The 14628-nt window shown below is 41.8% G+C and overlaps 2 protein-coding genes across 2 annotated transcripts in view; both read left to right on the forward strand.

The window, feature by feature from the left end:
- LOC113902122 (multidrug resistance-associated protein 4-like) overlaps positions 1-13510 on the forward strand; it is a 78926-nt gene extending 65416 nt beyond the window's left edge. The window contains 2 exon segments of the mRNA XM_027557076.1: positions 7145-7174; positions 13380-13510. Of these exon segments, the coding sequence (XP_027412877.1) occupies positions 7145-7174; positions 13380-13510 (161 nt within the window).
- Positions 13235-14628, forward strand: part of LOC113902483 (multidrug resistance-associated protein 4-like) — a 365222-nt gene continuing 363828 nt past the window's right edge. The window contains exons 1-2 of the mRNA XM_027557817.1: positions 13235-13313; positions 13610-13743. Of these exons, the coding sequence (XP_027413618.1) occupies positions 13670-13743 (74 nt within the window). The 5' untranslated portion in view covers positions 13235-13313; positions 13610-13669. The remainder of the gene's footprint in view (positions 13314-13609; positions 13744-14628) is intronic.

Consider the following 14628-nt stretch of genomic DNA (forward strand, 5'->3'; position numbering starts at 1 on the left):
TGTTGTTCCATGTCCAGTTCTAACTGTTGCTTCCTGACCTGCATATAGGTTTCTCAAGAGGCAGGTCAGGTGGTCTGGTATTCCCATCTCTTTCAGAATTTTCCACAGTTGATTGTGATCCACACAGTCAAAGGCTTTGGCATAGTCAATAAAGCAGAAACAGATGTTTTTCTGGAACTCTCTTGCTTTTTCCATGATCCACCAGATTTTGGCAGTTTGATCTCTGGTTCCTCTGCCTTTTCTAAAACCAGCTTGAACATCAATTAGATGGTGTATAAACCTGTGAAGTTCTCTAAGGGGTCGATAGGGGGATACTTTGTTAATATAGACCCTCAGTCTATAACTTAAAAAAAAACCTGTCTCCATTTCCTGTTTTGTAACATTCCATATTTTGGATATATAAAATTCACTAATATGTTACCAGAATTTCATAGATTTTTTCTCCCTTTTCCTTCCTTCCTTCCTCTTTGTCTTTTGAAGGGCATGTACAGAGATTTGCCCTGACTCATATCCCCATGCTCCACATCCGCCAATTACCAGCATTCCCTGCCAGAGTGATATGTTGGCAACATCTAATGAATCTACACTGACACATCATGTCCACCAAGCTCCATGGTTTACCTTAGGGTTCACTCTTGGTGTTGTACATTTTATGAGGTTGGACAAATGTACAATGACATTTCCATCATTTTGGTATCATATATAGTATTTTCTTTCTCCTTAAAAATCCTCTGTGCTCCACTTATTCATCCCTCACCCTTTCCACCACCTGCTAGCAACTATTTATCTTTTCATTGTCTTCACGGTTTTGCCTGTGTGACGATATAATGTAGTGAGGCTACACACTATGTAGCCTTCTCAGAGTGGCTTCTTTCCCTTAGTGATAAGTGTTTAAGTTTCTTGCATGTGGTGTCCTAACTTGGTAGCTCATTACTTTTTAGTGCTGAATAATAGTCCATATCTGGATGGACCAATTTATTTCTCCTTTCATTTATTGAAGATCACTTGGTGAATTCCAAATACTGTGAAATATGATTAAATGTTGGGGAATGAAATGGCAACCCACTCCAGTATCCTTGCCTTAAAAATCCCATGGACAGAGGAGGCTGGCAGTTTGAAGTTCATGGAGTCACAAAAGAGCTGGACACGACTTACTAAGGAACTACAATAATATTTAGTTATTATTTAATCTTATTTAAATGTACTATAGGTATTCCATTAACTAAAAAGAAACTATTTCTTTCCCTTCAAAATTAAACATATAATCAACAGACTTACTTCCCATGAGCATCCAAACAGACTGAACAGCAACCTCCTTTCTTCTACTTCCATGCTCTGTTCATCTTGTGTTCATTGCATGGTCAGTAATATCATCATGTTAATTGTATCCATTTTATATTCATTTATTTTAAGGAAACCAGGAAAATGTATTAAAACACCCAAATGAATCTACCAATAAGTGCCACTGTAAGCAGAGATGGCTGTTTTCTGGAAACTGACCAAGTAGACTGATGGGCAGAGATGGGTGGCAATGCTTGATAGCTGAAGGATGAAATTATAAATGTGAGATAAGAAAAGTGGTTTCAGGATAGCAGAATAACGGTTACAGTCTTGTAGGACATACAGTGGTGTGGTAGAAATAGCCTCCCTGGCTGTTTTCTTTAACAAGTGAAGACTTAAGTTTCATGACTGCTGAAAAATGCTAAGTGATGTGCATATACACATATCATTGTTGGTGAGAGGGGTGCAAACTTTTGGTCCAGAATTTGGTGTGAATCTAGAGAGAGTGGCATCTCTTGTGGGATACAAGCAAGCTATACTTCCTTGTTGGATTCTGAACTGTTTATGGATACATAACATGGGGTTAAATGTATCATTGCAGAACAGCTCCTTTGAAGAGGTGGCACCTCAGGCTTTTGGACCGAAACCATTATCTTTGGGCCAAAGGCCAGCTGCCCTTTCCCACTTGCTTCTTATTTAGAGTTACCACCCTACCTTCTGTCCACAGAGCTATAAGGTGAAGCCCATGTCTAATTTTAAATTTTATAATAACCATGTTAAAAAGGAAAAACGAACTAGTGGAATTGATATTAGGAAGATGTTTTTAAACCTTCGTGTCCAAATAATATTATGTAAGCATGTAATCAATTATAAAATATTATTAGTGAGACCAACAAGTATTTTATAGTGTCTTTGAAATCCACTGTGTCTTTTACACATACAAAACATCTCATTTGGACCCAAATGCATTTCAAGTTTCAAAACCCACATGTGGATCATGCTACCATAAAAGCTGAATCATAAGGAAGGCTGAGTGCTGAAGAACTGATGCTTTCCAAGTGCGGTGCTGGAGAAGACTCTTGACAGTCTGTTGGACTGCAAGGAGGTCAGACCAGTCAATCCTAAGATTATCAACCCTTTATACTCACTGGAAGGACTGATGCTGAAGCTGAAGCTCTAATACTTTGGCCACCTGATAGGAAAAGCTAACTCACTTTCCCAGACCCTGATGCTGGGAAAGGTTGCAGGCCAAAGGAGAATGGAGCAGCTGAGGATGAGATGGTCAGGCACCATCACTGACTCAGTGGCCATGAACTTGAGCAAACTCCCAGAGCTAATGGAGGACAGAAGACCTGGAGTGGTGCAGTCTGTGGGGTCACAAAGAGTCAGACGTGGCTTAGCGACTGAACCAAAGCAACCACAAATTGGTCAACCCACAGTATTCAGTATTAGTTAGGACTTAAAAAAATTTTCTTTTTAGCGTTCTTGAAATATCTCATGTTAAAAAGAGAGGGAAATTTTACTAATCATTTAGGAACAGGTATAAAGACATTAGCAAACCAAAGCACCTTCTGACAGAAACATTCATGTCTTCAGCTGTCATTCTTTGGGCAAGTTCAGTCTTACAGAAGACAGCTGAGGAGAAGAGGCATCTAAGTTGCGTAAATCATATGTCCAAACTCATCCTTATTATTCCTAGTAGAGTCCCTCAGATCCTTATTTAAATCCTATTCATTCTTAACTTACAGAGCATCTTAAAAGTAGCAAAAAGTAAAATGCTGGCAGAGAAGCAGAGGAGAAATGTACAGACATGAAAGTGTTAAAGGATAAATGGTTGCTATTAAGTGTATGTATATACATTGAGAAACCTAGACAGTGTACTAAAAAGCAGAGATGTCACTTTGCCCACAAAGGTCTGTATGGTCGAAGCTATAGTTTTTCCAGGAGTCATTAGTTTAAGTGAGTTTGGACCATACAGAAGGCTGAACACTGAAGAATTGATGCTTTCCAATTGTGGTGTTGGAGAAGACTCGTGAGACTCCCTTGGACTGCAAGGAGATCAAATTGGTCAATCATAAAGGAAATCAACCCTGAATATTCACTGGGAGGACTGATGCTGAAGCTGAAGATCTGATACCTTGGCCACCTGATTGAAGAGCCGACTCACTGGAAAAGACCCTGACGCTGGGAAGGATTGAGGGCAGGAGGAGAAGATGGTGACAGAGGATGAGATGGTTGGATGACGTCACTGCTCAATGGACATGAGTTTGAGCAAAATGCAGCAGATAGTGAAGGACAGGAAAGCCTGGGGTGCTGCAGTCCATGGGGTCACAAGGAGTCAAACAAGACTTAGCTACCGAACAACAACAGCACCAAATGTAAATAAGTAAATCCATAAATCTTATACCCGTGCTACATTAGGCTGTTAGAATATTGTTCCAAATGGCACAATACATTATGATGGTAAGGATACCAAATAATCAATAACAATTGTCATGTTCTGCATACTCTAAGAATGGAGGTACATCAGTAACACATTTTAGAAAAAAGCAAAAAATTCCACAAGTTTTGTGTTAATATTAAGACATAATGGACTTCATTTCTGTTGTCCACATTATAATGAAACCCTTTGGACAAAGCGTGACTCCAAGGATGGGAATTGCAGACCCAGTACACGCTGTAAGCTCTGTGAAGGTAGGACACACACATTTCATTTAGATGCAATTTGCTACTTTTGTACCTACAGCTTCCCTGAGAGTGCAGTTGCAAGTGGACTGTCTAAGCAGAATGAAGGGTAGTCTGTTTTCGGAAAACAAAAGAGAATCCTAAATTTCTTTATGTAGAGAAAGAGTTCTTCAGGTTTTAAAGGCCTGAGTGTTCTATAAGACATCTATGCATATCCAAAACAGAGACTAAATATTAATAGTCAAGCACTGCTAGTGAATTGAAAACCAAACTTTGTTTGTTCATTAACTTTTGGCCATGGTGGGCCTTTGTTGCTTCGTGCTGGCTCTTTTCTACTTGCGGGGATTGGGGGCTACTCTTTGTTGCCTTGTGTAGGCTTCTCATTGCAGGGGTTCTTCTTGTTGCTTTTCTTGCTGGGCAGCACAGGCCGTAGGCATGCAGACTTCAGTTGTTGCACTACACAGGCTCAGCAGTTGTGGCTCACGGGCTCAAGAGTGAGGGCTTAGTGGTTGTGGTGCAGGGACTTGGTTGCTTGTCGGCATGTACGATTTTCCCAGTCTGGGTATTGAACCTGTGTCCTCTGCACTGGCAAGCAGATTTCTATCCACCGTGCCACTAGGGAAATCTGAAAATTAATCTTATAAGTGTATTTCTTAGCTCAACTTCTGTTTCTCCTAGCTCAATGGAAAGTCACATTTAATAAACCCAGAAATAGAGTTTGATGAAGGAGAAATGGCCCACAGAGGATGATTTTCAAGGGATGGAAAGGAGATTATGGGATAATTTTGGTAGTGTTTTATAAATTCTTTTTAAAAATTGACAAGAGCAAGGTTAAGTTTGGCCCTCTAGTTTTCTTGATTGTGTTGAAGAAAGCTATGGCTCTAATCAGATCTTGTATAAGCCCATGAAATTCTCTAAAGGGTTGATGGGGGGATATTTTGTTAATATAGACCCTCAGTCTATGACTTAAAAAAATTTCTTCTCCATATCCTATAATGTAACACTTCACATTTTGGATATATAAACTTCACCAATATATTACCAGCATTTCATAGATTGTTTTTTCGCTTTTCCTTCTTTTGTGTGTTCTTTTCTTTGAGGGGCTGTGCAGAGTTTTCCCCTAATCCATGTCCCCACACGCCACAGCCACCGATTACCAGCGTCCCCCACCAGACTGAGAGATCGGCTACCTCTAGTGAATCTACACTGACTCGTCAATGTCCCCCAAACACCGTGGTTTACATTAGGTTTACATTAGGGTTCACTCTTGGTGTTGTGCATTCTATGAGGCGGGACAAATGTACAATGACATTACCCTAATTTTGGTATTATACAGAACATTTTATTTGTCCCAGAGGAAGAAGGATCCTCTGTCTTCCACGTATTCATCTCTCAGCCCCACCACCCCCTGCTGGCAACTATGGATCTTTCCATTGTCTCCAAAGTTTCGCCTATTGACGATGTCATACAGATAGAAATACATACACCACATGGCTGTATCAAATGGGCTTCCTTCACTTGGTAATAGCATTTAAGTTTCCTCCTATTGGTTTTCTGACTTCACAGCTCGTTTCTTTTTAGTGTGGAATAATAGTCCATATCTGGATAGATCAGTTTATTTCTCCATTTACTTACTGGCTATCATCTTGGTCACTTCCAAATTTTGTCAAATATGATTAAATGTGCTATCGGCAGTCCATGGATTTAAAAAAAAAAAAAACAGAAACAAACTGTTCGTTTCCCTTCAAAGTTAAACATATAATCAATAGGCTTACTTCCCATGAGCATCCAAACCAGACTGAACAGGAACCCCCTTTCTTCTACTTCATGCTCTGTCCATCTTGTGTTCATTGCATGGTCGGTAATATCATCATGTAAATTTTATCCATCTTCTATTCATTTATTTTAAGGAAACCAGGAAAATGTATTAAAACACCCAAATGAATCTACTAAGTGCTGTTATAAGCAGAGATGGCTGTTTTCTGGAAACTGACCAAGTAGACTGATGGACAGAGATGAGTGGCAATGCTTGATAGCTGAAGGATGAAATTCTAAATGTGAAATAAGAACAGTGGTTTTAGGATAGCAGAATAATAGTTACAGTCCTGTAGGACATACAGCGGTGTGGTAGAAATAGCCTCCACGGCTGTTTTGATTAACAAGTGAAGACTTAAATTTCATGACTGCTGAAAAATGCTAAGTGAAATGTACATATACACACATCATTGTTGGTGAGAGGGGTGCAAACTTTTGGTCCAGAATTTGGTATGAATTTAGAGAGAGTGGCATCTCTTGTGGGATACAAGCAAGCTATACTTCCTTGTTGGATTCTGAACTGTGTATGGATACAGTGATATAGAAATATATCTATATAGTGATATAGAAAGTGAAAGTGAAGTCACTCAGTCGTGTCTGACTCTTTACGACCCCGTGGACTGTAGCCCACCAGGCTCCTACATCCATGGGATTCTCCAGGCAAGAATACTGGAGTGGGTTGCCATTTCTTCTTCAGGGCATCTTCCTGACCCAGGGATCGAACCCAGGTCTCCCTCATTGCAAGCAGATGCTTTAACCTCTGAGCCACCAGGGAAGCCCAAACATGGGGTTAAATGTATCATTACAGAACGGCTCCTTTGATGAAGTTTGACCTGAGACTTTCTGACTAGAACTACTATGTTGGGACCCAAGGCGAGTTACCCTTCCTAGTTGCTTTTTATCTAATGTTGATACCCTCGTTTTGTTGTTAGAACCTTAATATATACATAGAATTATATATTTAGAATTTTATAGTGAAAAATAAATTGAACCACAACTGAAATTAAAAAAATTTTTAGTACCTATATTCAAATACAAAAAAACCCAAAATTTAAACTTATTAGTGTTTAAACCAACATGTGCAAAATTATATTATTTTCCATGTATTCAATGTAAATGTCACTGAGATCAGGAAATGTTGTATACTGTCTTCAAAAGCTTTGTGTTTTACCATTATTTCACATCTCAGTTTTCAGTAGACATACTTCAAGTGGTCAGCATCCTATTGTGAGTAGTGCTCATTTGTTCAATAAAGCAGAGTTCATTGTATGAACTGGGTATGGAACAACAGACTGGTTCCAAATAGGAAAAGGAGTATGTCAAGGCTGTATATTCTCACCCTGCTTATTTAACTTCTATGCAGAGTACATCATGAGAAACGCTGGGCTGGAAGAAGCACAAGCTGGAATCAAGATTGCTGGGAGAAATATCAATAACCTCAGATATGCAGATGACACCACCCTTATGGCAGAAAGTGAAGAGGAACCAAAAAGCCACTTGATGAAAGTGAAAGAGGAGAGTGAAAAAATTGGTTTAACAAAGCTCAACATTCAGAAAACTTAAATCATGGCATCTGGTCCCATCACTTTATGGGAAATAGATGGGGAAACAGTGGAAACAGTATCAGACTTTACTTTTTGGGGCCCCAAAATCACTGCAGATGGTGATTGCAGCCATGAAATTAAAAGACGCTTACTCCTTGGAAGAAAAGTTATGACCAACCTAGATAGCATATTGAAAAGCAGTGAGGAAAGCTGAGAGCCGAAGAACTGATGCTTTTGAACTGTGGTGTTGGAGAAGACTCTTGAGAGTCCCTTGGACTGCAAGGAGATCCAACCAGTCTACCCTAAAGGAGATCAGTCCTGGGTGTTCATTGGAAAGACTGATGTTGAAGCTGAAACTCCAGTACTTTGGCCACCTGATGCAGAGAGTTGACTCTTTGGAAAAGACTCTGATGGTGGGAAGGATTGGGGACAGGAGGAGAAGAGGACAACAGAGGATGAGGTGGCTGGATGGCATCACCAACTCGATGGACATGGGTTTGGGTAGACTCCGGGAGTTGGTGATGGACAGGGAAACCTGGTGTGCTGTGGTTCACGGGTTCGTAACTGAACTGAAACTCAATAAATTTATGAAATATAAATTATATTATCATATATTGTATCAATTTTGTAAGTTTTTAAAATATAAATTATTATATTATAGTTAGGATATTGTGCAAGCAAAGGACAATATTCTTTAGCTCTTAGAAGGACATTTCTGTTAGTTGTCTTAATTAGGCCTCCCATAAACTCTGAGACAAGGATTTGAGTGAACGTAGGTAATTTAGAAGTGATCCCAGGAAACATTTGTAGGAAGTGGAGAAGTGAGACCGAGAATGATATTAAATCAATAAAAAGTGTGTTAACAACACAGTTACTGTTTGGGTTACTGGCCTCCTTCCTGCAGGGTCACCCTGGGAGACAGAATTGTTCCAACTGACAGGCAAAGGCACTGGGGTGTTCATCTACCCACTCCCCATCCATCATTGTTTGAGGGCTGAATCCAGGGGTTCTGGCTTATCTTGCGTATGTCCCCATTGTGCTCCCACAGGCAGAAAAAGGCCCTTCAGCAGAGAGCTGCAGGTAAGCAGTGAGTTGCCTGAATTTTGAATGAATGTCAGAGGACATGAGCTGGGAAGTGACAGTTTCTGCTCCAGCTTCTTCTGCTCCAGGTCACACCAGCCAATGAGGGATCCCCTTAGCCTCAGGAGTCCCAGAGACTTGATGCCACCAAGACTCTCTGTTACACCACTTGTCCTGTTCACTTATATATCCCTTGCTCCTGGAACAGTTGTTGGCACACAGTAGGTGTTTAATAAATAGCCATGACTGTATGACTTCCCCTTGAGTACCTGCTTTATTCTTTCAGGCATCTCCACATAAATGGGGCACATGGCTACCAGCAGTGTTTGGTCATATCCTTATAACTCCCTCATTAGAAATGAAAGAGAGGCCTTTCCCTTTCTAACTTCAGGAAAAGAAACAAAGATTCTCAAGGAGGAAAGCAAGTTAGTCTGATGTGGGCCACGAGGTTATTTCTGTGCCAAACCCTCTGGACAAGAACATGGTATATTACGATTGGCTATATTTGATTTGAGGGCTGACTCTTGAGCTTACAGAGGTGGATAGATTGATAGAAATTGCAGTAACAAAGAAATTGTTGCCATATTCAGAACTGTGGATATTCACTGGAGTATATTCAAATTCTGAATGTCATCTCTCCTATGTGCCTTGGTAGAAAAATGCTTGAGGACCAGCACTGTCTTAACTGAAACATTTTATTAATATTATCACTCTTATACCTGGGCTTTCTAGGTGGCTTGGTGGTAAAGAGTCTGCTTGCTAATGCAGGAGACTTAGGAGACAGGGGTTCAGTCCCTGGGTTGCGAAGATCTCCTGGAGAAGGAAATGGCAACCCACTCCAGTATTCTTGCCTGGAAAATCCCATGGACAGAGGAGCTTGGTGGGCTACAGTTCATGTACTTGCAAAGAGTTGGACATTACTGTAAACCTACTTTAGATTTAACATGCTTTTTTGACTTTTTGACAGGATCCTTTAGACCATTTAATAATTTATAGATTGCACATATACAAATTTGTATCATATGTCCCTGAAGTTTGGGAAGGAATTATCAAGTCCAACAAGATTGAATCTCTCCTTAGAAGTTGTCTCATCATCCTCTCTAGAGTCAGTGTTTGCCTTCACTAATTCAGCATAATGTTTTCAGTGTTCATCCATGTTGTAGCATACATCAGGATGTCTATCTTGCCAAATAGTATTCCATTGCATGTAATATCACAATTTATTTATCCATTCACTAGTTGATGTACACATGGTTCTGCACACCCCTAGTATACTTTTTGACTTTTTTTTGAATAATGCTACTATGACTTTGTATCAGGGTTTTTGTATAGACATAGGTTTTCATGTATCTTGGGTAGAAAACTAGGAGTAGTATTCCTAGGTTATATGGTACCTTTGTGGCTGTACTATTTTATATTCCTACCAGTGTATGAGGGTTCCCGTTTCTCTATATCCTTTCTACTTGCTATTGTCTTTTTAGTTATAGTACTGAACCATTTAAGATCAGTTGTTGTTCAGTCGCTCAGTCATGTCCGACTCTTTGTGAGTCCATGGAATGCATCACACCAGGCTTCCCTGTCTTTTACCATCTCCCAGAACTTGCTTCAACTTATATCCATTGAGTTGGTCCATTAACGTCAGTAAACAATTGCAGATAGAGGCCTTATGACATCATCCCCATGTTTACAAGTTTGTGCCTGGCCTAGTGGTCATGTACCTAGAAGGCCTTCATTTGTTCAATGAATAAAAACAAACAGACAAACATTTTCTTGTATATTGCCTTAAAACCTAACGTTTTTTACAAAGTGTATTCACAATTTCTGAGGCTTACAATAACCCTGTAGGAAGTAGGAGAAATATGGGTTTCTCATTTTAGACCTGAGAAATTTAGATAACAATCAAAACATTAAGATCTCTGGTCCCTGGCTTCATATACAGTCTTCCCTGTATAATTCAACACTGGTTCTCAATATCTCTACTAAAAAGCATATTAGTTAATGTTCAGAAAAAATGCTAAGTTTCAAAAGATCTTAATTTTAAAAAAACAAGAGAATGGACTGAGTGTATTCAGCAGTTTGGAGATCGCTAATTATGATCCTGAGATGGTAGTGGGGACTGGAGACAACAGTCTGGGGCAGTCTGACAAGGGAAGTCACTAAACGTCCATCTTCAGCAAGAAATTTCTTCATCTTTGAAGTAGAACTAGGCCTGGAAAATGTAGGCAATGTCAAAGAGACCATCAAAGAGAACTGTAAATCAGATGTGAGGACTGACTATAAAGGTTGTAGATTGTGTTATCTGAGAAAGAACTAGCATCAGAAAGCAGGTAATTGAAAAGTTACAAATTTCAGCTCTCATTGTCTTCCTTTTTGTAACAGAAAATTTCAAACAAACATGAAATATCAAGAAAATAGTATAGTAAACCCCTATCATGTCCATTAATTTAAAATTATCAACATTTTGCCATTCTTATACATTTGACTTAAAAAGTATTTGAATACATTAAGGCCTTCCTCAAAAGCCATTTTCCTTCCAGCTTTATTGAGGTATAATTGAGAGTCAAAAATTGTATATAGTTAAGTTGTAGTCTGATGACTAGATACATGTGTACATTGTGAAATGTAATACTTCACACTTTATCCATTTTCCCTTTTTTTATTTTTTATGTTGGGAACACTTAAGATGTACTCTCTTAGAAGATTAAAAGAATGCAGTACTGTATTGTTAACTGTACACATACTCAGTTCTGTAGCACATACTCATTTTTGAATGGCTGAAGCTAAAAGCCATTATTAATAACAATGTTTTAGCCAAGGGCGATGGGCAATTGTCAAAGAATAATAAAGTGATCTTGTTATAAGCACCACAAACTTTGATCTTTCTTCATTTATGGTGAAAGGGAAGGGGAGCTGCTGAGCTAGTAAGACAGCCACACAAACAACTAAAGATTTGAGTGAGAGCCCAAGATCTTATTCTTTCAGTTATGAAGTCACTCATTCAAACAGCATATTCTAGACACTTTTCACACACACTGTCCATCCTCCAGTGAGACAGACCATGCTGGAATCTCACTTGAGTCTAAATTAGGATTCATCATTCACTTATTTGAAGACCTTGGACAAGTGCTGTCCTCATTTTTCTTATCTGTAAAGTAGCGATGATACTACTTTCTTGAATAGGGCATTGTTAGAGTTAAAATGAGGTAAGGCCCCCAGAAAAGCATACGGCCTGTACCCTAGAACATATGTCACTCTTATTCTGCCAGGCCCTGAGCTCATGATGAAAGAAATCATAAGGCAGCCTCTCTCTCCCCATGTTCTCCTTTCCCAATCCAAGAGGGCAGCAAAAACTCACAGAAATCCCCCACACAATACAAGATGTGAGATGCCAAAAGCCTTTCCCAATAACTGCATGGATTTGTCTTCCAAAATCATTTGAGCTTTTCTAACCTTCTGTTACCTTTCCTTAGGTGTTTGTAGCTGAGAGAGTTAGTTCCTAGGCAGGTTGATAGGGAGTCTAGGGGTCCCCAAGGGGAGAGGGGTCTGGAATTCTCAAGGAGGAAGAAAGGACAAACTTTTTTTCTTTCTCCACATTCCTTAGGATTATGTAACAATAATGTATTCTGCCTAAGGACAGTCTTTGGATTAAACTTTCTGTTATCTTAAACTGTAAATTATGGGAGTAGACCTGGTCTTTACAAGGATGTATCCTGCCTGAGGACAGTGTTATCTTAAAATGTAAATTATGGGAGTAGGTCTGATGAGGTCTTTACAACCTCCAGCCATTCTTTGGATTCATTGGAGAGTATATAAGTTCATTGCTAACACTAGCAAGTAGGTACTCTTTCTGCCTCCTTATGATGCCTGTGTCAGAAGCTTTCTCTATTTTGTTTATACTTTATTAAAACTTTATTACACAAAAGCTCTGAGCGATCAAGCCTCGTCTCTGGCCTCGGATTGAATTCTTCTCCTCCGGGGGCCAAGAATCCGGGTGTCTTCGCATGATTCGACAACCTTTCATAGCTCAACAAACAAACTGTGTTAAACCATGCTGTTGTTTGAGGTCAGATGCTTGGCCATGAATTGTGTATAACCCAAGTTACTAAGCTGGAGGCAAAGTGAGGCCAAACAAACCAAAACATAGGAGTTCAGAGCAGACAGAGACTTACTGTAAGGGCCAAAGCAAGGAGTACAGGCAGTTCATGCTCAAGAGAGCTGAACTTTCTGATGGATTTCAGGGGAGGCTCTTTAAAAGCACAGTGAGGGAGAGAGTCCAGGGTGTGTGATCAGCTACTGCTCTATTCTTTAATTGGTTGGTAACAAAGCTAGTGTCACAGGGTTTAGCATCATCAATCCTTAGGCTCCTGCTGGTCAGGGTTTTTGCAGTTAACTGCATCTGGTGGAGCTTTTAGCAAAACAACTCAAGATATGCATCAGACACTGTTACTAGGTTCTTCAGGGAGGAGCTATAGACTGTTACATGGCTGATCTACTGTTTAAATATTTTTTGACAATATGTTCACATTCTTTTAATCATTAATCCTGAGTTGGCCTTTTGTGACTCAGGGAAGGCCTAGGAGAGTAAAGCTTTTCTACAACAAGAGACAGGCAGAGGAAAAGGGCGTGGGGAGGCGCACATACCCTGGGAAAGGTGCTGCTCCACTACAGTTCTCCCACAGTGCCCTTTTTTGGTACTGATGAGGGCAGCTTGCCCAGAGGTCGGGCTGCTATCTCCTTTTACCAGCTGCAGCAGCGTGGGGGGGGGGGGGGGGTGGGGTGGGGGGCGGCACGGGGGGGTTGGGGGGAGGTGCGCCGTGGAGGGGTGGGTGGCAAAGTCTATGCTCCCTCTGCACCTCCTCGGTGGGTGCCTGAGTTCACAGCAAGCACTTTGCTAGAGTCTGAAGTCAGGTGAGTAGGTTGGGGCGTCTGGGAGGACCCAGTGTGGCGGGTAATTCACTTATCCACCTCAATCAGCTGCCCTCATGGCCTTGCCTTCCACCTGCGTGGCTCCTTGCAGTGTCCTCCCTAACCTGGGGGTGGTGGTTGCGGGGCGCTCCCATCGCTCCCGCCCCCGGGCACTCCTCGGCTGTGGCAGAGGCGCTTAGCGGGCGACCTGGAAGAGGGGGAGCCGACAGGCAGCTGGCACTCCAGTCCCAGAGACGCAGGTGGTTCTCAGTCTCGAAGGTCTCTGTTGGGCCCTACAGGAACAGCGGCAGCGATTGCAAGGACGGCCACGATCCTCACCCACACCCTCGGCCAGCAAGATGTTGCAGGTGTTCCCGGAGAGGAAGCCCAACCCGCTGCAGGACGCGAACCTCTGCTCACGCCTGGTATTCTGGTGAGCGCCCTGCCTGAGCTGAGACGCGCTGCCGAACTTAATGCCGCAGGCACTTTTCCCGGGACCAAGGGGTCGGGATGAGGGAGCGATTTCCGCTGGCGCTCCTACTGCCCGGTTTCTTGCTTTTGGTGGAGCCCTCCCACACCGGCGGGGTGATTTCTGCCTGCGCCTGGGCGCCCGCGGCGGGCGGGAACCTGACGGAGGTGGGGAGGGTGCCAGGGACCTGGTGACTGGGGCTCATCTCTTTCCACTCGAAGGCCCGCTAGCCTCCAGTGCCCGGGAGCGGGAGGCTGGGACGCTGTCCTGGGAGAGTCACTGCCCAACTGGAGAAGGACTGGATCCCCACACTCCATCCTTAGCCGGCTTCCCCAGTTACAGCCCCGGAGTTCGCAGTTCTGAACTAAAGTTGCACTCGTTTACCCTCCTTCCTTTATCTAACTAGTGCCCTGGACTGTTGTCACCTTCCAATAATGTCCCCACCTTTTCCCATATTCCTTAGGTGACAGCTGAGTTCCAACTTCACCCGGCCCCTTCGTCCCTGTGTCTATGACCATGTCTCCCTCTCTCCCTGTCTTCTGGTACACCTGTTACTGTACATCCTTGTATTTGGTTTGGGCAATTTTCATGTGGGTGAATAACAGTTATTTTGTATTTAACGAATGGGAACAGTATTCTTGAACACGTTTTGCTTTTGCCTGGGACACACAGCCACGACTGAAGAATGTATTTGACCAGCCCCTTTTCTTAATTTGGAGTAGAAAATGGCAACCCACTCCAGTGTTCTTGCCTGGAGAATCCCATGGACAGGGGAGCCTGTAAGGCTACAGTCCACGGGGTGGCAAAGAGTCTGACACTACTGAGCGACTGAGCATTTCCTTAATTGCT

The sequence above is a fragment of the Bos indicus x Bos taurus genome, chromosome 12 (assembly GCF_003369695.1).
Source record: "Bos indicus x Bos taurus breed Angus x Brahman F1 hybrid chromosome 12, Bos_hybrid_MaternalHap_v2.0, whole genome shotgun sequence".
NCBI lineage: Eukaryota > Metazoa > Chordata > Mammalia > Artiodactyla > Bovidae > Bos > Bos indicus x Bos taurus.